General features: G+C 44.0%; 1 protein-coding gene across 1 annotated transcript in view; it reads right to left on the reverse strand.

The window, feature by feature from the left end:
- Positions 1-25,264, reverse strand: part of LOC311128062 (MAP kinase-activating death domain protein-like) — an 88,460-nt gene that overhangs the window by 30,608 nt on the left and 32,588 nt on the right. The window contains exons 5-17 of the mRNA XM_084160017.1: positions 17,345-17,476; positions 16,795-16,908; positions 15,920-16,000; positions 12,319-12,491; positions 11,667-11,902; positions 9,467-9,626; positions 8,810-8,910; positions 8,240-8,460; positions 7,749-8,002; positions 5,791-5,921; positions 5,285-5,398; positions 633-747; positions 131-317 (exon numbers count right to left, since the gene is read on the reverse strand). Coding sequence (XP_084016143.1) covers positions 131-317; positions 633-747; positions 5,285-5,398; positions 5,791-5,921; positions 7,749-8,002; positions 8,240-8,460; positions 8,810-8,910; positions 9,467-9,626; positions 11,667-11,902; positions 12,319-12,491; positions 15,920-16,000; positions 16,795-16,908; positions 17,345-17,476 — 2,019 coding nt within the window. The remainder of the gene's footprint in view (positions 1-130; positions 318-632; positions 748-5,284; positions 5,399-5,790; positions 5,922-7,748; positions 8,003-8,239; positions 8,461-8,809; positions 8,911-9,466; positions 9,627-11,666; positions 11,903-12,318; positions 12,492-15,919; positions 16,001-16,794; positions 16,909-17,344; positions 17,477-25,264) is intronic.

Below are 25,264 nucleotides of genomic sequence, written 5' to 3' on the forward strand. Positions count from 1 at the left end.
CACAGTTTAATTGTAAGCTGTTATTCAGCTTTAATTCAAAACCAAGGTTAAAAACGCATAATTAAATGTTATTTCTCCCCCTCGCTTGCCCCGTTCCTTTCTCCCCACCTGGGTGGGTGGAGCCACTCACCACATCACGGATGACCTCCTGCCTGATATCCTCCTCTGACTGGACGGTCCGGTTCAGCTTGCTCAGCACGAAGACGCGCAGCTGCTCGTTCTCCAGCAGGCGGCGCACCTTCTTCATGTTGAGCCAGCCCACGCCTTGGCCCTCCAGCACACTCTGCACCACCTCCTTCAGGAACTGCTGGTTCTCACTGGGACAGACACAGCTCTGGTTCAGTCACTCCGATCACACTCCCCTTTTTGTATATGTCACCATTGGCTCTTAAGTTAGACAACCCTTCTCCTAAAGGGGATTGATATATCACCTATCCAGGTCTGTCATTTGACATTATATTGGCAAGAAAGTTTATGACAACCAGCTTTTGTTTTTGATGGCCAACATTATACCATGAAGACATTATGCCATGAAGGTGGTAAACTAATTCAAATATGTCAGTCAGCATGAGTTGTCAAAGAATGCCATGACAGCAATGTCCTGGTAATACAGTCTCATAGGGGTCTGTTACCTGGTGTTGTTGGCACGACCCTGGGGCGAGGGGGACTCTCTCTTGACCGTGGGACTGTGCTTAATGACTGACGACTTCTGGTCAACGAGGGCCCTGGGGGGACCGCGGGCTCCTCCTGCAGGAGCCATATAGAACAGTGAGGTCTCTACAGTAAATACCATGGAAACACAGAAAGCCATAACCAACGACAAGTCAGAGACATACAAACAGAAATACCAGTTGACTTGATACAGGAGGAGCTTATACATTTCACTACAAAGCCACCAATTAACATAGTCTACGATGTACTAATTAGATAACTACATCAAAGACCAATAGACAAAGAAGATGGCACACATCCTGCATACATGAAAAGACACACACACACATCAATTTTCGGTGGCAGGGACACTAGCTAATGAACTAGCTGAGCTACAGGTTTCATATTCAGACACTAAAAGGTGAGGGACAGATCAAATGGGACGTCACACAGAAGGAGTCAACATGGCGCTGTGTTTTTGGCATCACACATTAGCAGAGAACAGAGGTGAGGTCAGATTGGAGCGGGATCTGCATGGCAACAAGACAGACAAGTTATGTGTCATGCAGAAAAAGAACGAAAAATTAAGATGGGTCGACAATCACACACACACGGCTAACGGAAAGATACACACTGTAGTGTTCATACTGTTAGTCACCTTGTACAGTTAGACAGACACTCATAAACACACAGTGCAATGGAATACAAAAGTGTGGTGGATCACTTGCAGGGTTTGGGCCTGTGAACAATATTATTATCAAACTGATTATAATATTGTTGCGCCTACATAGCTTACCCACTGGGCAGACCTCTCAGTTCAACATCTATTTTTGATTTACATTTGGTTTAGTTGTCAACTAACGTGAATTAAACGTGAAATCAACAGAACATTTTGATTCCCTTACGTTGATGACTTTTTGCAAATCCAATCAGTTTTCCACATCACACCTTTTAATGACGTGGAAACAATGTTGATTCAACCAGTTTTTGCCCAGTGGGTAGCCAGTGGGTAGCCTGTTTGACACTTTGAACATTTAGGCTAAAGGTAATGTCTTGAAAGTGAGGATACAAATAAATACATCCACCAAAAATGTATTGGGTCCTTGTCATAAACAAATCGGCTGTTACCGGTATATCCGATTTTGTCATGGCATTGCGTAGGCTCTATGACCGCATGTTACCAAAGACCTCACCTGACAACGATGCCATTTTACCCCACATTTTCCAAAATATCATCCATTAGTTGTACAACATGCATCACAGCACTTCAAATAATTCCCTTCCATTCGATCACTGTGGTACTGGTACATATGCTCAGTAACCACAAAGCCAACTAAGTGTCCAATGACAACTCCAATCAAAACCGGTGACTATGAGTTTAGGAATTAAGACAGAACAGCACTCTTGGTGCTGCGAGACTGCTCTCCTTAATTCAATTATCAATGAAACAGTGTTTAAAACTCTAACTCACAGCACTGGAAGAATGATGTCATGCCTTACCTACAGGGTAGCAGTTTTGATTGGCTAAGGCATGCCTCCACTGGCAAGGTGATGGGAGGTCTAGGTGTGTATGTGTGAGACCAAAGAGGTGGCCAAACAAGCAAATATAGCTTCTTGCTTGGCTTGGACAATAATGGGAAAGCTGATGTTGACCAACTCGAATCAACATCTTGTCAGGTCCCATACAATACTGTGGAATGCAGAGACTTAGGTTCGCACCAAAAAAAATGAATGGCATCACCTTGGCAATTGTTAATATGGGTTGCACAGCTTCTAACAAGCTAAGCTTGTGAGGGCCCAACCCAAACTAATACAAAGATGTGTGGATGGGTGGAGTGACTCTGCAAAGGTTAGTGAATGGGGCAACAGTCACTGTGGATGGTGAAAGACAACAGGACAGACTCGATGTATGACGATGAATGATCTCTCGATGGTGCATGTCAGGTGACAGAGGAGGGTGAGCGAGGAGGATCCTGGGAGATGTAGTTGACTGGCTAGGAGAAGCATGCAGCCCACACAGTTTAAAAGGGCGGAACCCACCTTCTCCGCTCCCCGGGCCGGCCTCTGTAATTATCTCCATTAGAGAATTTAGTCCAAATACTGGACACAAAACCCAGAATTAGTGCAGAGAAGTGGAAAGAGGGACAGAGAGGGACACCGGCCCAGACCGAACCAGTCTGAACATCAACCCACAACACACATGCACAGCAACACACTGACCGAGTGCACAAAGAGAGCAGAAAATAGAGAGCGGGAGAAAAGGAAAGAGTGAGGGAGACAGACCAAGGAAGGGGGCAGCACATTTTTGTTGTGACTTAACCTCAAAAGGTTATAGCCATGAAATGTCATGACCAATCTTACATGTGGTGATTTAGGCTACTTTTGTTAGGATCCCAATATATTTTAATACCATCTAGGGGTGGGAGAAAGCATTTGCCAATTTTAAGTGTCTATGTCCAGAAGAGCACAAGTTTATGGGCCCTCTGACCACAGAGACCTCAGCCGGAGAACACACAAAAACGATGGAGAGCCACCGAACAAGCGAGCAAGCAAGGCAACAGACTGCACAGAGCAAGGAGATCAGGTGTCATGTCAGTTTCATTTAAATTCCAGTTCACTTGGGTAATCAATTGTACTTCAATCGATAAAATGAAAAATCCTCATAGAAAGCGATGGGTAATTTGCCATTCAGGAACTGAAAGTCAATTCATCCTCAAATATTGAGTGGAATTGAAAACGGACTTGACCCCAACTCTGCCGGGAAACCATGAGAAAAACACCAAATTCCTGTGAAAATGCCACATAAAAAGGGGATAATATGTATGCAAATTAAGAGATCTGTCGTCTATAAATGTGTGCATCATAGCGCATCACTCCCACCAAACAGAGCAGAATAACAAGGAAACAAAGGGAAGGATATGGATATACATGAATGAAAATACAGATATATCTCCTAGTATGCAACCTGAGTAATATGGACTCAGATAGGTAGGGTCGAATAGGAGTCAAAGATGGAGCTAGTTGTAGGGTAAAACAAACTACCACACCAGACAATAACATACCCGGACTGTCTGGACCCGGGCTACCCGGACTAGCCGGGCTGTCATCTGAACAGTCAAGACAAAACAAATCATCATCAAAGGAAAAAAGAAACAAACGTTGGTTTGCTATGGCAGCTGTCCCAAACAGCGTGGGGCTATTGAGTTTAACACATGCATTTCTTATTTTCTCTCACAAATGTTCCCATAACATTCAGGCAACCATGTGGGATTGGGAACATTGAAAACAGGGTACTTGAGAGAAAATGCTAACTTTTGTCAGGTCCTCAATATCCACCTAATGCCATACATCAACATGGCAGTCCAGAGGGGGACAAATACAACATTTAGAATGAAAGTCTATTCATTCTAAAAAATATTATAAAAATAAAGAATTCTACAAACCTTCCTCAATTTCCTCCTCTACGTCAAAATTAAAATATTCTATATTTTTGTAAAATAAAAATAAAATAATTAAGAGGGGAAAAGGCAAAAGGAAAGAAGGTAAAAATATACAATATAAAGTTGAATAAATGCTATACTGTGTAGCCTAAACTGGCTTGCCAGACATTTCAGCATGACATACCGTCAATACTACTCCTGGCTACTCTACTTAGTGCAAACAAAGCAACAGCCTCTGAGGAAGAAATATGCTGACGTTAAAGAAGTTCAACATGTCAGTCAGAGTCACACATCATTATGTCATCTACTCTCCTTCCTTCTCCACATCAGGTTAAAGTAGGCCTAACTTTCCAGTGAAAATCTTACTTTTAAAAGTAAATATTCTGTTAACTCATACCCAAATAATGTTGTTAACAAAGCATAAATTGGAGAAAAAACACTTCAAAAACCCCACCTCAAAGTCAAACATTTTCATAAATGCTTGCCGTTTCAAATAATGCTTTCTATTTCCTCATAGAACATGACATGTTGGCTCATTGGCTGAGCTGGCCAATCAGCGGTCTAAAGCGGTTTTAATGACTGGTATACACCGACACCATTCTGTTGTTGGGGTATGCCCACATAATTCAAACATAGAAAAGCTGCTTTTGAACATACTTAAAAAAAAAAAATGGAATTAAAGCTATTTCACTCATATTGTAATTAATTATAGGTCATATTTAAAATAAATCTGCAAACACTGGACAGTTACTTTAAATGATTAAGATGACTTCATATGGGAATAGCTTATGCTCAATGTGTCTTATCAAGATAAATAGCATAGTCATGATACGGTGTATAAAATATTGTAGAAATTTGCACTCTGGTGATTTTTGCACACGAAATATTATAATTGTTTATGCCCATGACAAAACAAAAACATGTATACTTTATAACCACTGCAAGAGCTGTATGACAACCCTTTGTACTTTGAAAGGGCATTGTTTTAGTAGACAGCCTGCCCCTACTGCCTTCAACTGACAAACCTGACTGCAATCTGCTGTAGGGCACAAAAATTGAATACAGCCACAGCGAGTGAAATGGAGAAGGAGATGAGATGGATAAAGGTCAGAGAAAAAAAGAGAAATGAAGGATGAGTGAAGATAACGTGAAAGGTGGACAAAACAGGGCAAAGGGCTGCATTAGTACTGTACCTTTTAGATTGGGGAAGGGCCCAGTCCCAGCGGCCTTCTCCCTCAGGCCACCCTTGTTGGGTACAGACAGGTTGGAGAGGCTGAAGCTGGTGCCGTGGTTCTTGTATAGATTGCCTGCAGTGATTGTGAGAGAGTCGCTGATGACCGATGAAGTCTCGCAAAGAAACCAACATTTGACCATCCTATAGTATACCCATGATGATTTGCAGCCCAACGTCAACTTCCATTTCAATCTGTACATAGCTGGCAAATATTGTCAATTTCTGGTTGTAAACTGTACATTTCTGGTTGTCTTCCTGATTGAGAAGACCAGCAACTAGTATTGCCTGCTGGGTAACCCTTTCACATTCCCCCTTCAGTGTTCAAAGATCTCGTAGGACAGGATAGATGAACAGAAGGGCAAAAAAGCTCAGCTTTGGAGGACAAGGTGTAACTGTCACCTATCCAGCCCTTTCAGATCTGTGATTATCATACAACTGAAATAGACCCTGGTTGAGAAGACTCACTAGCAAAGGACATGAGGCCCCCAAAGCCATCGCTGCTGTTGTTGGAGATTGGAGAACTGTTGCGGGAGTCGCCCTCTCCGTCCGACTCTCCAGGCAGCTTTAGGCTGCTGGGCCTCAGGGGGCGTTGGGCTCTGTGGAGCAGAAAAGGTGTTAGAGGTCTGGGGGAGTGTCACGTTCTGTTAGCGTAGTTTTCTGACTGCTACACCAGAGGCATATCACAGATGCAGAATTCAGAAGCTGAGAGACTTAATTGGGTGTGTATGTTTAAGAGATGTACAGTGAGGGAAAAAAGTATTTGATCCCCTGCTGATTTTGTACGTTTGCCCACTGACAAAGACATGATCAGTCTATAATTTTTATGGTAGGTTTATTTGAACAGTGAGAGACAGAATAACAACAACAAAATCTAGAAAAACGCATATCAAAAATGTTATAAATTGATTTGCATTTTAATGAGGGAAATAAGTATTTGACCCCTCTGCAAAACATGACGTAGTACTTGGTGGCAAAACCCTTGTTGGCAATCACAGAGGTCAGACGTTTCTTGTAGTTGGCCACCAGGTTTGCACACATCTCAGGAGGGAGTTTGTCCCACTCCTCTTTGCAGATCTTCTCCAAGTCATTAAGGTTTCGAGGCTGACGTTTGGCAACTCGAACCTTCAGATCCCTCCACAGATTTTCTATGGGATTAAGGTCTGGAGACTGGCTAGGCCACTCCAGGACCTTAATGTGCTTCTTCTTGAGCCACTCCTTTGTTGCCTTGGCCATGTGTTTTGGGTCATTGTCATGCTGGAATACCCATCCATGACCCATTTTCAATGCCCTGGCTGAGGGAAGGAGGTTCTCACCCAAGCTTTGATGGTACATGGCCCCGTCCATCGTCCCTTTGATGCCGTGAAGTTGTCCTGTCCCCTTAGCAGAAAAACACCCCCAAAGCATAATGTTTCCACCTCCATGTTTGACGGTGGGGATGGTGTTCTTGGGGTCATAGGCAACACGGCGAGTTGAGTTGATGCCAAAGAGCTTGATTTTGGTCTCATCTGACCACAACACTTTCACCCAGTTCTCCTCTGAATCATTCAGATGTTCATTGGCAAACTTCAGACGGGCCTGTATATGTGCTTTCTTGAGCAGGGGGACCTTGCGGGCGCTGCAGGATTTCAGTCCTTCACGGCGTAGTGTGTTACCAATTGTTTTCTTGGTGACTATGTTCCCAGCTGCCTTGAGATCATTGACAAGATCCTCCTGTGTAGTTCTGGGCTGATTCCTCACCGTTCTCATGATCATTGCAACTCCACAAGGTGAGATCTTGTATGGAGCCCCAGGCCGAGGGAGATTGACAGTCTTTTGTGTTTCTTCCATTTGCGAATAATCGCACCAACTGTTGTCACCTTCTCACCAAGCTGCTTGGCGATGGTCTTGTAGCCCATTCCAGCCTTGTGTAGGTCTACAATCTTGTCCCTGACATCCTTGGAGAGCTCTTTGGTCTTGGCCATGGTGGAGAGTTTGGAATCTGATTGATTGATTGCTTCTGTGGACAGGTGTCTTTTATACAGGTAACAAACTGAGATTAGGAGCACTCCCTTTAAGAGTGTGCTCCTAATCTCAGCTCGTTACCTGTATAAAAGACCTGGGAGCCAGAAATCTTTCTGAATGAGAGGGGGTCAAATACTTATTTCCCTCATTAAAATGCAAATCAATTTATACAATTTTTGACATGCGTTTTTCTGGATTTTGTTGTTGTTATTCTGTCTCTCATTGTTCAAATAAACCTACCATTAAAATTATAGACTGATAATTTCTTTGTCAGTGGCCAAACGTACAAAATCAGCAGGGGATCAAATACTTTTTTCCCTCACTGTATACATCACTTTTTTTTGTACGACGTTTTCAGAATGTGTGGTTTATGATGCTTGTTTGTGTGTACAATGTTATGGCGTAGGTGTGTTGTAACATACTTCTTGCCATTGAGGTTCTGGTTGAACCGGGGCGTGTACGTCTCCTCTTGGTCTTCTGCCTCAGTGTCCTCCTCAGCAGGGAAGCCATACTGAGGCTCAAAGTAGGGGTTGTCGTACTCGCCCTTCTTATTGGCTTGTCCCACCGGGTCGGCGTCTGGGGGAAGTCTGGAGAAGGGCGGCGCACCCAATCCCGGGACAGAGTTCTGTAGAGCTGCACTGGCCAACGCCTCCATTTCCACTGGTTCTGCCTGCTCCTGGACACAATTAACATCAATCAGTGGTCACTAATGGTTGATACTAAATACACAAGATTGCCACTTTATGAGGAGGAAGAAGAAAGGAAAATCTCAAGCAAATATATAATTATTGCCATTATGTTCTCATGGTTAAGAGTTATGAACAAATTCAAACGTCAGTTGCCAAAAATGTCAGTTGCTAACTTGTGTTAACTGCATAATTTTATACTCGTGTAAAATGAGCAGTTCACTGACATTGTTGACTCCCTGGATGATTGTGCTTGGGCTGGAGCTGGCGGTTGTGCTGGAGCTCGAGCGAAGGGCTTGTCCATCAAGAGGTTCAGGAGCTCCGTCGCCCCCCTCGGGCAGTGCCTTCTCTTCGGGGAGGGGACCCTCTCCTCCCTTGAACTCCTGGAAGTCCTGGAACTCCACCTCGCTGGCGTCTCCCAGTGCAGCGTGGGTAGGGGGATCCAGGTCTACAACACCAGAAGACAGATATTAGTTGGTATTGATGACCAAAGGGTCACAAAACAAAATGTTTAGCTAGTGGCTGTTTCTGAAAGGAATTGGTCATTTTTTGTTACCATTTGACAAGATAAACAATTGTCAGTTATTATAATACGGGGGAACTGACAGTTTTTTGTCATAACAATAAGTATGTGTAAGCTGGGTGGTTCTTGGGTTGCAATTACACAGGCAGCCCAATTAGTTTGTGTTTTTTTTTTGCAAATTGGTCAAATCAGCTCTTTTGCCAATAATTGGGCAACATATTATAATTGGTTTCCTGTGTAAATGCAGCCCTGGTGAAATGGCACAGATACTTACTTGGCGTGTCCCCTTGGATGTCACATTTGATCATTTCGCTCACCAAGTCTCCAAGTGACGAGTAGGATGAGCTGGAGTCATCGTAGCCAGCCTCGCTGTCACTGCCACAGAGACAAAACAGAGTGGCATTACCCTGGACGCCATCTTGGTGACACCTTACACGTCTACAGAAGGCTAACTGAAAAAAGCTAAGTAAACCTTTATCTCAGACTCAAATTAACCTCAACTGATACATCATTTCTAGCAAGACTAGCAAGCTAACTATTGAGCTAACTAGCAAATATACTAGTTAATGTTTAGAGTTCGCCATCTAGTGGCTAATGTGTTGTCTATCTACATTCTATAGCCTACCATGCTGCTGCTTCTGCTGCAATGTCTCCGTCGGCCGCACTTGCACACACACAAACACACATGATGCACACATACACAGAGAACTCACAGATCAGACACTGGAAAGGACCTCCCTTCAGATCTAGTTTTTATATGCAGCTAAATGGCGCACTAACATGTTTTCAACATTGCAAAAGTGCTTTTAGACGTTTGACAGTACCTGGCACTGAAAAAAATCTTTAACTTAACATTTTGCCAATTATGTTATAGCAGTAGTATCAAAGAACCGTTATACCTTCCAACTGTGGAAGGGTCTGTGTTTTTTACCTGTCGTCTGTGGGGTCCGAGTCGTTGGCCTCATCCTCTAGGGGTCCGCTCATAGCCTCGGCCAGCTGGGAGCTGCCGTCATACACGCGGTAGAACACTGGCTGCAGCTGGTGGGCGTACCACTTGCCCTTGTCTCCGATCAAAGATGGGTCATACACGTCTGCAGAACACAGAGGTACGCTCAGAAACACAACAAAACCTTCAAACTGCCTGTATCGCTCATAGAAATATACCAGCGTGCACAAAACATTAGGAACACCTGTTCTTTCCATGACAGGCTGACCAGTTGAATCCAGGTGAAAGCTATGATCCCTTATTGATGTCACCTGTTAAATCCACTTCAAGTCAGTGTAGATGAAGGGAAGGATAAAGGTTAAAGAAGGATTTTTAAGCCTTGAGACAATTGAGACAATTGAGACATGGATTGTGTATGTGTGCCATTCAGAGAGTGAATGGGCAAGACAAAATATTTAAGTGCCTTTGAACGGGGTATGGTAGTAGGTGCCAGGCACACCGGTTTGTGTCAAGAACTGCAACGCTGCTGGATTTTCCACACTCAATAGTTTGCTGTGTGTATCAAGAATGGTCCACCACCCAAAGGACATCCAGCCAACTGTGGGGAGCATTTGAATCAACATGGGCCAGCATCCCTGTGGAACTCTTTGAATACTTTGTAGAGTCCATGCCCCGACGAATTGAGGCTGTTCTGAGGGCAAAAGGGGGTGCAACTCAATATTAGGAAGGTGTTCCTAATGTTTTGTACACTGAGTGTATATTCACATTTGACCTAAAGAAAGTGCATTAATTGATAGCATAAATCACTTTTTACTTATCCCTTTACACACGTGGAAATTGGCCTATATGGATAGGGATAAATTGAAATGTTTCTCACAGAACAAATTGAAAAGCATATACGTAACAATGGTAGCAATTGAAAGAGAACAGTTTGGAGATAATTGGAAGATTATTAGACCAAAGGTGATTACACAACAGTTCACCTGACACAAGACTGAATCCAAACACTACACTGTTGATTTCATGTGCATTTTACATTTACTGTACTTTTGCCGCATTTGTAAATACTCTGGATACATTCAATAACATGATAAGACTATTCCTGGAAAATGTGGGGTGGGTGCAACATAACACAAAACATTACAAGGGTTTGAGTGAGAGGACACCTTTCTAAAGTTTGCACAGTTCCTAAGCAATTTCAATGCACTTTTATGACTCAAAAGAAGAGTCTTCAACTATAAAGGTACTTTTGAGCTCTCCTGCTGTGCCGTTGAGGAACTGTAGCAACAACACTTGTAGTCGTTTTGCTTGGAACACAACCCTGCAATTACACAATTACTGTTGCTGTTTACGCAATCCAAAAACGGTCCATTATAAATCGCAATCTGGGTCAGATGGGCATGATTTGAAAGCTGGTTCTATTGCCAACATGACTAGTTAAGTTATAAAATACAAATCTTACAGTGTTAGGCTTTCACAAGTCAATTCCGAGAAACAGATCATAATTTTGGTGGGCATAGAAAGGAGGCATTAGTGCATTCAGCTGCGTGTCCTGCGGCAAATTTTCTTCACAATAAACAAACATATGCTCATTCTGATCAGAACAACCCAGGGTATGACGCCATGTTATCTTGTAACTGTACATCAAACAGTGACCATAAACATTGACACCCTATATGAGTTTTATGATTTAGAAATGTGAAGTACACATTTGGACTTGCTTTTATGACATCAAAGCGGTATTTATTATAATCCTCAACGTCACATCTTTCAAAATACATTGAGTGATCTTAATTTACAGCATTTCCGTCAGACAACCAAAAATGTGCTAAAGTTGCCTAATTACCAGGAGGGATGGGGGCAACTTCTAGTCGCATGGTGCTCAAGTTCAGAACGTCTGTCAGTCAAAACCCATACAGTGCTGTGAAGTGCAGAGCCAGAGCTTTAACGTCATGTACAGCATGTTACTGTACAGCCACTACGTTCCAATTTAGACAATTAGTGCACAAATCTGCCATTTTCAACCCGTATACAGGTACGAGTGTAAAGGGCTACACTTTACTTCACCCTATAAATATCCAAGCTAGCACAGTATGGTTCGGGTCTAAACAGAAATACACCAATTGTCAGTCAGTGCATGGTATATGCAGTACAGCAGGTGTGTAGGCTAGGGTAAGGGACTTACTGTTGTGGATCCTCTGAAAGGCCAGGTTGGTGGGGTTGAGGGCCCACTCGCCATAGTACTCCACGGCCTGGGTGTGCGACAGCTTCTCAGCGAAGCCTGAGCGGCGGGGCCGCGAGGCCAGGAAGGACGTGGCCTGAAATGCCACCACAGGCCGGGGGAAGAGGCGCAGCGTGCGTGTGTGCATCTGGAAACCCTGGAGCACGTTGGGGGAGTTGAAGAACCGAACCATGGCAACCCTGTTGGAGAAAGAAGGAAAGGTGAGTGTGTTAACGCTTCAATTAGTCATTAAATTCAAAAAGCTTTCTTGTTTATCAGATGTACATACGAGATACATTTGTATTTGATATGAGGCTCAAATGAAACATTGTTTCACATGACATTTTGACTTTGTTGAGTCATATTCAATTCAGATTTTAGGAATTTCAAGTGGAAACGGGGGTCAATCCATAAATTGTGCATATGTAAATAGCCCTTCATATCTATAAAATATCTAAAATATTCACAGACTAAATCAAATGGAGGAGTGTATAGGTCCTGACTGGATTATTCTGCTAGGCTCAAAGTTAAAAAATGTAACCAACCTCACAAATTGCCTTGCATGGATAATATGAGATCTACTTAAAAGGGACAGAGAAACATTGTCAAGCCTTGCCTGGTGGCCACATCCACAGAGTCCACATCGTTGCCGTAGATGAGGGGGTTGAACTCGGTGGAGGAGGGCGACGCCTTGTTCTGGCCGGGGGGGAGCAGAGGTAACTCCTGGCCCTCCTGGAACTTCTCCAGGTTCAGAATGGGCTGGGTGTTGAGACTCATGCTGGCCAGGGCCTGGAGCAGGTAGAGGTGACGAAGGTTTTAATCAACACACTGTCGTGGAGATGAGATGAGGGGTCACTCGGCCCCACTAGGGGGCACTCTCACCTCAGGCATCAGCTGAAGGGTAGTGCAACAGAATGGTCTCACTAGGACCAGTGTGGAACTGTCTGTTTGGGGTTCAAAACGGTGCAAGATACTATTACAGGGGTTCGGAGACCTCAAAATTTGGTTAACCCTTTATTTGTTAATACTTTTTATTTTTATATTTTATGTATTTTTTTATTGCTTTAATATTTTTTGTCTGTATGATATAAGTTCTCATTTGAGAATAATAATTAATAAAACACAAGGACTAAGCTAAGAGGACTCACAATGTGATTATGTTATTAGCTGACAGGTGAGAGTGTGGGACAAAATGAAGAAGCCTGTTTCCCAGCAAATTAATCTGAGGAGTGCATGTTTTTGCAGATGCCTGAAATGGGAGCGTCATTTGGGAGAGGTTGAGGGAAGAAGTAACAGCAGAGGGAATTCACTAGCACTCTGGGATTGCTGCTGACTCATTCAGGGTTTTGCACAATGTTAGCACAGTGGATCGTTTGATGGCCAGGTCAGTCAGCAAAAATCTGCATATCCACTGTGTTTGCTTACAAGGACACTCACTGATGACAAGATAGATGTGCATACATTCAGGCATGCTCAAGCCAGAACTAAGCAGCCAGTGGTGGGTCTGCAAAAATGACCTATTACGAGATATCTCTCTATGCCACCAGTCTGTTACAACATCTCAACAATAGTGTATGACACTTGAGAAAACTGAAAAAATAACAAGCAACAACAACAAAAATATTTAAGTTTGGTGAGGAAGAATATCCGTGCAAGGAGCATGGCACATTCCGCAGAAGGAGAAATTAGAAACCTTATTGTCAGAGGAGAAGATCTGCTTTTGGGTGATCACGGTCAACCTAACCAGACACTAGGGAAGGGGAGGAGGACAAGAGAGATGCCAGGAAGAGGATCACATGAAAAGGCTGAGCTGACCAATTGCTGAGCAGAATTGAAACCACACATGACAAAAAGGGTCAAGATAGGAGGCTATGTGTCCAATTCCCTTGAAATGGATTCCTTTCCTAATCTCCTCTCAATCCTGACTACTAAACTGCTGAAAGGACAGGATGCTTGAAAGCAACGTGGGAACCTTGACTAGCCAATAAGTGGGCTAGTGGGGAGATGTAGATGCCTCCATGTTGCTTTCACATACAGCCCTTTCAGCTAAGTGAAAGGTGCAGTTTCAGAGAATTGGGACATAGCCAGAGAACAAGAGAGAGAGAGAGAGAGAGAGAGAATGAAGTAGAGAGGACGAGAGAGAAGAGGAGGTGCAAGAGAGGAAGAAAAACAAACACATTTACAGAGATCAAACCATGACAGAGACAAGTGAGAGCGAGAGAGACACACAAACACACACAAAACAACACACAAAAAGGAACAGTAATGCACCACACCACACCCAACACAAGTTAGCCACTGAAGAGACGATCAATGGTTACCAACTGGGAGGATAACCAGTGGCTACGATGGAGAGGTGATACTGAGACACAGAAGGGAGCAGATCTCTTGACAATAACGAAAAATAATGTAAAATACTTTTGGCTTTTTGTTTACACTGTCCGTACACCCCCCAACTCAAATTCTCCCATCTCTTAACCTGTTAGATGCTGACATACACGGAGTGTACAAAACATTACAAACACCTGCTCTTTCCATGACAGACTGGCCAGGTGAATCCAGGTGAAAACTATGATCCCTTATTGATGTCACTTATTAAATCCACTTCAAATCAGTGTAGATGAAGGGGAGGAGACAGGGTAAAGAAGGTTCTTTAAGCATTGAGACAATTGAGAAATGGATTGTGCATGTGTGCCAATCAGAGGGTAAATGGGCAAGATAAAATATTTAAGTGCCTTTGAACGGGGTATGGTAGTAGGTGCCAGGCACACAGGTTTGAGTGTGTCAAGAACTGCAACGCTGCTGGGTTTTTCACGAATGGTCCACCACCCAAAAGATATCCAGCCAACTTGACACAACTGTGGGAAGCATTGGAGTCAACATGGCCCAGCATCCCTGTGGAACGCTTTCGACACCTTGTAGAGTCCATGCCCCGATGAATTGAGGCTGTTCTGAGGGCAAAAGGGGGTGCAACTCAATATTAGGAAGGTGTACCTAATGTTTTGTACACTAACCCATTCTCTGTGCAGGACTGCAAGGACCTACCAGCTACCACTTGTTTGTTACTTTTTTGGAGAGCTGAGGACTGCTTTAACCCTTAAAACAATAGAACCTATGAAAACTCACCTTTACCCATATCTTTTCACTCAAATGGCTTGTTACCACAACAGATTTTTGGCTCTGCCAACACACAGGTCTATCTTAATCAATCGCATGCACACTCTGGGATAGGGCCAAGTGTATCACACACAAATACTGCACTGGTTCTGATTCAAAGCATATCAACAACTATGATATGCAGGGATTTTCAACATGATGAGGTATGATTGGGGATTCAAATTGGGGTTACTAGGTTTGGATTTGGTGACGAGTTGAGATGCATTTTAATGTTGATGATGAATTACGCCTAGCATGTTCAAATGTGGTGGATGTATATGTTTTGTTGTTCTTGTCATTTAACTTTTCTTCATAAAGCGTCTTGTGCTTAATATGCACTATAAAAATCAAATAAATTCAAAACTTAGATGATGACAATGTTGGGTAGGAATAGTTAATGGCAAAATGTACTAATGATAGCTTGATGTCAAGATGGTGGATGGGGGTTACTAGATGTTCACTGATAATTCAAGGTGGTAAACTGTGATGTGGTACTACAGCGGAATTTTTGATTGGCATTTCACAACATGAGAAAGAGGTTTATGAATCAGAATCAGCTTCTAATCTACGTATTGTTATTTGAGGTTCTGGGTTTAGAGGATTTGGATAGTTCTACTGCTACAGCTGTTACTGAGGTCCCAGGGAGTAAGACCTAGTATCTGCTTTCACCTCCAAGAGCTAGCGCATGCAAAGAAAAGACAGAAAAAAAAGAAGAAAAAAAAAACTTTTTTCATTAGGACATTACAATGCTTAACTCAACAATGCTCCCACACTATATACATAGTTAGTACATACAACACGGGAAGAGAACAAGGACACTGATGTGCCTGGCGCAATTCATCAAACCTCTCTTGAAACATATCTAAAGCTGATAGAAGGTGTTCACTTGAAAACAAATAGTTAATAACACATACGGTAATTTTGCTGGTTTGTTTATGTAATAAAGCAATACAAGAGGTAGAAATAAACGGAGTTTAACTGTTGGCAGTGCTAACATACATGCTTAGTGAACAACAACTGAAAATAGTGCTATCGGGTATGTTGCGACAGGCTATATTTACCTGTTTCAGGTGTTTCTTGAGTTCTGTGGATTCTGGCTCGGGAAGAGGGGGTAGGTGCTCTGCATTGGTGGGTGCTTTGACCTGTGGAGCAACAAAGCATGCTTAAATTGTAAAATTGTAGCAAAACAACCATGTACACTTCACACTCACAAGAGCACACAAATACCCCTTCAAATGATGAAAGCATACATCAGTCACCATTTTTTTTTTGGTCATTTAGCAAACGCTCTTATCCAGAGCGACTTACAGTTAGTGAGTGCATACATTTTTCATACTGGCCCCCCGTGAGAATCGAACCCACAACCCTGGCGTTGCAAGCGCCATGCTCTACCAACTGAGCTACAGGAGGCTATATGAGACGGAAGGTGTTTTCCCCTAGAAAGACAGACTGGGATGTGGGTGGGTGTTTTAGCACTGAAAACACTGACGCTCTCTCTGTCTCATAGAGTGGGAGAACTTTTATGTTGAAGTCAGTTTCTGCACAAGTCTGAAATGAGGATGACAAGAGATAGGTTTTTTCCTCCTGCATAAAGTCGATATCTAGCCTAACACAATATCTGTCACAATGAGAGAACTGAACCCCAAAAGGGATTTAGCAGTGAAAATAAAGACATCTCAAGCAAGTGTCTAGACTATGTCTCCCAATCAGAGAGAATGCTGTATGGAACTCAAATGGAGTAGGGAACAGCATTGATCAGCAGATGAATAGCATAGATCTGCAGAGGAATAGCATAGATCTGCGAAGGAATAGCATAGATATGCGAAGGAATAGCATAGATCAGCGAAAGAATAGCATAGATCTGTGAAGGAATAGCATAGATCTGCAGAGACCGTGGCAGGGACGCTGAAGCGCACCTCCATTTTGGGGCACTTACCTTGTTACAGTCCAGGTCCACGAGCCACACGTCGTCAGGCATTTTGAAATCTGATTTGTAGAGGAAGAAGCTGGCAGGCACACCTATGATGTAAGGGGTGGGGGCGAGGAGAAGCTACAAAAGGAGAATGATGTCACAATCAGACAAAATCAAACCAGCACACAAGCAAGAACAGCTCCAATAGGAGGAGCTAGAACTTCACTAGGCATGGATTCAACTCCCAGGTAAAACTCCCAACATAATACAGGGACTAATCTCTTCTTCTACAACTACAATCACAAATGCCCTGACAATGGCCAATAACATTTGCTAAATGAATCAAATAAAAAATAGTGAAACTTTCAAAGGCAATCAATTAGGGTGCAGGAATTCCTTAATATATATATATATATATATATATATATATATATATATATATTTTTTTTTTAAGTGTGTAGAAGTGCATCCCTTTAAAAGAAATCCATCCACAACCTCTGGTTCCAGCCCTCTATTTGTTATCCTAATAGTACTACAACTACCAGTACTGCAGTCATTGGTTTGATTGACATACCTGTTCAGCGGAGGCCATGCAGGTGGGCAGTAGGGGAATGACCGGGAACATGTACTCCAGGGGGTAGATCATGGCTACAAACGCCATGACACTCATGGTCAGGGCATTGTAGTCCCGCGACTGGAGGACTACCTGGAAGACACAAATCAAAACAAAAAATGTGAAGTGCATTTAAACATCTCAATTGTAAATGGACAATAAATACATTAGAAGACTGTTAGGCACATGCCATTTATTCCATACAAGATAGATTAAATTACATTCAATTACTTCACCATCCTAGAAAGTATCTTAAGATTTCTTCATTTTTCTCCCAAAGAGTTTTATTCCTTCACAATAACAGATGTAGCATTGACTAGTTGTGTGGTTGTTTCAACAGCCACATACACCCTAAAATATGGTGCTGTTTTCAGTGTACAACAGGGGCATGTTTCCAAGCTTGAACAGCGAAACAAGGTCCTTCAAGGGTAACCTGACACATTGTCCTTACAGTAAAAGGGAAGGGGGTAGACTAGAGTGTAGTCACTGCAGGTGTTCAGACAGGGGACTGAATAAGGGAGCGTGATGATTAGAGTGGTGACTTTAACCCAAGGAGGGCTACAGCAGTGACTGTATGAGTGGGTGGGTGGGTTAAGAACCGTGACTGGATGAGAGTTGGGTTTAAAATAAGTTTACAGCACAGGATGTTAGTTTAGGAGTATAGAGTAGTATACTATATATCCCTCAAACTCAACTCTGGACCTCGAAGCAAGTTCCACACTAATCAGGCACTGATTTAGATCTGGGACACCAGGTGGGTGCAATTAATTATCAGGTAGAACAGAAAAAATAGCAGGCTCCGGACCTGGTAGGGAGTTGAATATCCCTGCTATATATAAAAATCAGTGTTTGGGTAGTGTGGGACTTGGTCTTCAATAATCCAGTGAGATTGTGAACAAAACTTTTGAGTTGGCCATTTGATTAAATATCAAGAGTTGGACATATAGTAGGGGTGAAAACGTTTAAAACGATATTGGGTTCCTTAATGTTAAGAAAAAACACTAACGGGAAACGTTTTTTATTTATTTATTTCACAAAAATGTAATCACAGTGCAGCTGGCTTGCCTAATATTTCTCTTCGCTAATGATGCGAGCAGGGACGGCCTGTTCAATAGGGCGATGCACTGCCAAACGGGAAAAGGAAGGGATTTTTTTTCTAATCAATTATATCACGGCAACAGTAGTTATCAGTGTTGTAATCTGATCTGACTGCCACTAAATGTCAAATCAGGCTAAAGTCGTGCTTCAAATGGCCCCGCCCGTTTTTGGGGCGATTTCAGTCAGGTTGAAAATCGCCCAGAAGTCTCTCATAGCCTGTCATGTAAAATCTATTTTTTTCAAATTTCAAAGCTTTCAATACATTCTCTATGGGTGTCTGTGGGCTTGCACTTACGCGCTTTCGTCATACGTGACGTAACCATGAACGTAACTAAGAAAATAGCGGCTAGCAGCGTCTCTGTTGCGACCTGCAGTGTGGCGTTATCTTATGTTTTTAATTTGTACACTTAGTGGCGTTATTTTATGTTTTTAATTTGTACACTTAGTTTACAAACATTCTGCCAACCATGGATTTCCAGTGGTGGGTTTTGGACTGATCTTGTTGATCGTGTACATACCCGCTACGAACGGACTAAATAATGAAAACGTTGCTGGCAGCGGAATCCAATACAGCTGGGAGACTTGGCTGGATGACAGAGTCCCGGACAGAGAAGTGGAGCCGGCCGGCTTCACCCTGGTCAGAGCGGACCGCGATCTGACAGTCACAGGGAAAATCGATCCTGGTAAGAGAGCGACTCTGTACCCCCGAGCCCCGACATTGAACTGCTTTCTGTGTCACTGCGACCTTACTATCTGCCCCGTGAGTTCCCCCAATTGTTTGTTACCGTTGTGTACTGTTGATAATCACAAGTTTACTGGAGAACTGAGACCAAGTAGAGACTTTGGACAGGGTGGATATGGTATAATAAAGGCAGTTTATTCAGAGGTAAAGATATCTGGAATCGCGTGCACGGACTCGTTCGTCAAACTCTTAGGGAGCTATCTGAAGAGAGCCCCGAAAACATTGTGTGCAGACATTTTATACAATAAATGATGTAGGTTGAATCTAGTAGTTCTGATCTTCTGATTGGTCCTGATGAGTTGGGCGAGGTCCCCTCCACTGTTGCATTGGCTCTGAGTCGGGTTCTCTGTCTTCAAATGTTCAGCCTAAAGAGAGGGGATTTTTGTGTGTGTGTGTGTTTAACAGTGATGATGTGTGTGTGTGTGTGTGTTATCAGTGATGATGTGTGTGTGTGTGTGTGTGTGTGTGTGTGTGTGTGTGTGTGTGTGTGTGTGTGTCCTCAGAGCAAGAACTCGTGAGTTGGAAGAACTGAGAGACCTATGGCGTGGGTGTTGTCCTTGGCCACCTGCTGACAAGGCTGACAAGATAGGACTCTTTTGTCCATTGTTATAGGATAGGAACAGCATTGATTGAAAACAAACGCCCAACACAAAATGGGTCATGCACAAGATTTTAGTCAGACCAAGCTATAACATTATATATTTACTACGACAGTACATTCAACCAAAAGCTAATATAACAATAACAATATAAATATAATATAACAAAGGCATCCTCTGGAACTGCCGTTCTGCTGCCAACAAAGCTGACTTCATCCCAGCCTATGCCAACCTCCAGTCCCTCGACTTCCTGGCGCTGACGGAAACATGGATCACCACTGAAAACACCGCTACTCCTACTGCTCTCTCCTCGTCTGACCATGTGTTCTCGCATACCCCGAGAGCATCTGGTCAGAGGGGTGGTGGTACAGGAATCCTCATCTCTCCCAAGTGGACATTCTCAATTTTTCCCCTAACCCATCTGTCTATCTCCTCATTTGAATTCCATGCTGTCACAGTCACTAGCCCATTTAAGCTTAATATCCTTGTCATCTATCGCCCTCCAGGTTCCCTTGGAGAGTTCATCAATGAGCTTGACGCCTTGATAAGTTCCTTCCCTGAGGATGGCTCACCCCTCACAGTTTTGGGGGATTTCAACCTCCCTATGTCCACATTTGACTCATTTCTCTCTGCCTCCTTCTTTCCACTCCTCTCCTCTTTTGACCTCACCCTCTCACCGTCCCCCCCTACTCACAAGGCAGGCAATACGCTTGACCTCATCTTCACTAGATGCTGCTCCTCTACTAATCTCACTGCAACTCCCCTCCATGTCTCCGACCACTACTTTGTTTCCTTTTCTCTCTCACTCTCCTCCCACACTACTCACTCTGCCCCTACACAGATGGTAATGCGCCGCCGCAACCTTCGCTCTCTCTCTCCCACTACTCTCTCCTCTTCCATCCTATCATCTCTTCCCTCTGCTCAATCCTTCTCCCTCCAATCTCCTGATTCTGCCTCCTCAACCCTCCTCTCCTCCCTTTCTGCATCCTTTGACTCTCTGTGTCCCCTATCCTCCCGGCCGGCTCGGTCCTCCCCTCCAGCTCCGTGGCTTGATGACTCATTGCGAGCTCACAGAACAGAGCTCCGGGCAGCGGAGCGGAAATGGAAGAAAACTAAACTCCCTGCCGACCTGGCATCTTTTCACTCCCTCCTCTCTACATTTTCTTCATCTGTTTCTGCTGCTAAGGCCACCTTCTACCACTCTAAATTTCCCCCCCCCCCCCCCCCCCTCCTCCTCCTCCCTCCTCCTCTCTCTCTGTGGATGACTTCGTCAACCACTTTGAAAAGAAGGTTGACGACATCCGATCCTCGTTTGTTAAGTCTAATGACACTGCTGGTCCTGCTCACACTGCCCTACCCTATGCTTTGACTTCTTTCTCCCCTCTCTCTCCAGATAAAATCCTGCGACTTGTGACTGCAGGCCGCCCAACAACCTGCCCGCTTGACCCCATCCCCTCCTCCCTTCTCCAGACCATCTCCGGTGACCTTCTCCCCTACCTCACCTCGCTGATCAACTCATCCTTGACCGCTGGCCATGTCCCTTCCGTCTTCAAGAGAGCGAGAGTTACTCCCCTTCTCAAAAAACCAACACTCGACCCCACTGATGTCAACAACTACAGACCAGTATCCCTTCTTTCTTTTCTTTCCAAAACTATTGAGCGTGCCGTCTTTAGCCAACTCTCTTGCTATCTCTCTCAGAATGACCTTCTTGATCCAAACCAATCAGGTTTCAGGACTGGTCATTCAACTGAGACTGCTCTTCTCTGTGTCACGGAGACTCTCCGCACTGCTAAAGCTAACTCTCTCTCCTCTGCTCTTGTCCTTCTAGACCTGTCTGCTGCCTTTGATACTGTGAACCATCAGATCCTCCTCTCCACCCTCTCCGAGATGGGCATCTCCGGCGCGGCTCACTCCTGGATTGCGTCCTACCTGACCAGTCGCTCCTACCAAGTGGCGTGGCGGGAAGCTGTCTCCGCACCACGTGCTCTCACCACTGGTGTCCCCCAGGGATCGGTTCTGGGCCCTCTCCTTTTCTCCCTATACACCAAGTCACTTGGCTCTGTCATATCCTCACATGGCCTTTCCTATCATTGCTACGCTGACGATACACAACTAATCTTCTCCTTTCCCCCTTCTGATAACCAGGTGGCGAATCGCATCTCTGCATGTCTGGCAGACATATCAGTATGGATGACGGATCACCACCTCAAGCTGAACCCTGGCAAGACGGAGCTGCTCTTCCTCCCGGGAAAGAACTGCCCATTCCATGATCTCGCCATCACGGTTGACAACTCCGCTGTGTCCTCCTCCCAGAGTGCGAAGAGCCTAGGCATGACCCTGGACAACACCCTGTCGTTCTCCGCCAACATCAAGGCGGTGACCCGCTCCTGCAGGTTCATGCTCTACAACATTCGGAGAGTGCGACCCTGCCTTACACAGGAAGCGGCGCAGGTCCTGGTCCAGGCACTTGTCATCTCCCGTCTGGACTACTGCAACTCGCTGTTGGCTGGGCTCCCTGCCTGTGCCATTAAACCCCTACAACTCATCCAGAATGCCGCAGCCCGTCTGGTGTTCAACCTTCCCAAGTTCTCTCACGTCACCCCCCTCCTCCGCACACTCCACTGGCTTCCAGTTGAAGCTCGCATCCGCTACAAGACCATGGTGCTTGCCTATGGAGCAGTGAGGGGAACGGCACCTCTGTACCTTCAGGCTCTGATCAGTCCCTACACCCAAACGAGGACATTGCGTTCATCCACCTCTGGCCTGCTGGCTCCCCTTCCTCTGCGGAAGCATAGCTCCCGCTCAGCCCAGTCAAAACTGTTCGCTGCTCTGGCACCCCAATGGTGGAACAAGCTCCCTCACGACGCCAGGACAGCGGAGTCACTCACCACCTTCCGGAGACATTTGAAACCCCACCTCTTTAAGGAATACCTGGGATAGGATAAAGTATTCCTTCTAACCCCCCCCCCCCCCCCAAATTGTAAAGTGGTTATCCCACTGGCTATAGGGTGAACGCACCAATTTGTGAGTCGCTCTGGCTAAGAGCGTCTGCTAAATGACGTTAATGTGCCCTTGAGCAAGGCACTTAACCCTAATTGCTCCTGTAAGTCGCTCTGGTTAAGAGCGTCTGCTAAATGACTAAAATGTAAATGTAAATGATCAGAGATTATTTATAATCTGTCACAGAAACTGGAATCCATCTCCCCAGATCAGTCAATAAATGCTTCTGGTATTGACTTATATGCTGCCCCTGTCTTCATGTTGTTGCTGGACATATCTTTTTTAAAATGTGTGTAGGTCACCTAAATCATCAGAAAAATTGCCCCTCCTGAGAATTTTTTCAGGAGCCGCCACTGGATGCGAGTGTGTGTTCAGTCTTCAGTCTGTTGTGTGTACAATATCCTAGCCTATTCATTGATGATAGGCCCTGCTTTACTGAAGTTGCGCGACATTACAAGCCAAGAAAATACAAAATACAGCATTCCATAGCTTTGATTGCCGATAGATAGGCCTAGTGCACGGTTCTGACTCAGTCTGCCTGGTAGCCGACCTGCCTATACGGTGTCCCTCCCCTCTCTTTCCGTCCCTCGCTAGCTACAATAGTTATGAAAGATGCGAGTGTTTGTGTCCTCGGAAATATGCCAACTAAATCAGTCTCCTTCGTTCCAACGATACTTGATTTTAGGAGTCGATTCCTAGATGAAAATGTGTTTTCTTTCTACTAAATGTCTCAGTAAGTCACGGTATTTAACAAACTTTAAAGTAATTTTTTAGGAGAGAGTGGTTTGTGCGCAGGCAGGCTGCACACAGGCAGCTCGAGATTATTTGATTGACAGTTCTAGTTGCCTAGTGATGGATGTTAGTCCCGTTTAAAAAACTGCATTACTTTACAGAGCAGTAAAATGCCCGTTCAGTGGCGCTTCGAAACTACCTTCAGCGAAGGTAGTGTCGCCATTCAAAAATCCCTAGTGTACCCTTACAGACAAACAAATATGCTGTAGCCGAGGCGCTTTCAAGGGTATTTGACTGCGGTAGATCCGGGTTTCCGTTGGGAAAATTTGGCGCCGGACAAGTGACCGTGAAGATAGAAATGTGAACACTAAATGCATCAGGCTTAGGCGTCAACTGTATGATATTTAAATGTAAAAATATATACACTACCAGTCAAAAATGTGGACACACCTACTAATTCAAGGGTTTTTCTTTAGTTTTACTATTTTTTACATTGTATAATAATAGTGAAGACATCAAAACAATGTTATTATGTAGTAACCAAAAAAGTGAGATTTGAGTAGACACCCTTCAAAGTAGACACCCTTTGCCTTGATGACAGCTTTGCACACTATTGGCATTCTCTCAACCAGCTTCATGAGGTAGTCACCTGGAATGCATTTCAATGCCTTCTTAAAAGTTAATTTGTAGAATTTCTTTCCTTCTTTATGCGTTTGAGCCAATCAGTTGTGTTGTGACAAATTAGGGGGGTATACAGAAGATAACCCTATTTGGTAAAAGACCAAGTCCATATTATGGCAACAACAGCTCAAATAATCAAAGAGAAACGACAGTCCATCATTAATTACTTTAAGACATGAAGGTCAGTCAATACGGAACATTAAGAACTTTGAAAGTTTCTTCAAGTGCAGTTGCAAAAATCATCAAGCGCTATGATGAAACTGGCTCTCACGAGGACCGCCACAGGAATGGAAGACCCAGAGTTACCAAATTTGAGATTTTTGGTTCCAACCGCCGTGTCTTTGTGAGACGCGCTGTGGGTGAACGGATGATCTCTGCATGTGTAGTTCCCACCGTAAAGCATGGAGGAGGAGGTGTTATGGTGTGGGGGTGCTTTGCTGGTGACACTGTCAGTGATTTATTTAGAATTCAAGGCACACTTAACCACATGGCTACCACAGCATTCTGCAGCGATATGCCATCCCATCTGGTTTGGGCTTAGTGGGACTATCATTTGTTTTTCAACAGGACTATGACCCAACACACCTCCAGGCTGTGTAAGGGCTATTTGACCAAGAAGGAGAGTGATGGAGTGCTGCATCAGATGACCTGGCCTCCACAATCCCCCGAACTCAACCCAATTGATATGGTTTGGGATGAGTCGGACGGCACAGTGAAGGAAAAGCAGCCAACAAGTGCTAAGCATATGTGGGAACTCCTTCAAGACTGTTGGAAAAGCATTCCAGGTGAAACTGGTTGAGAGAATGCCAAGAGTGTGCAAAGCTGTCATCAAGGCAAAGGGTGGCTATTTGAAGAATCTCAAATATAAAATATATTTTGATTTGTTTAACACTTTTTTGGTTACTACATAATTCCATATGTGTTATTTCATAGTTTTGATGTCCTCACTATTATTCTACAATGTAGAAAATAGTAAAAATAAAGAAAAATCCTTGAATGAGTAGGTGTGTCCAAACTTTTGACTGGTCC

Source organism: Coregonus lavaretus (genome assembly GCF_964263955.1).
Source record: "Coregonus lavaretus genome assembly, chromosome: 4".
Taxonomy (NCBI): Eukaryota; Metazoa; Chordata; class Actinopteri; order Salmoniformes; family Salmonidae; genus Coregonus; species Coregonus lavaretus.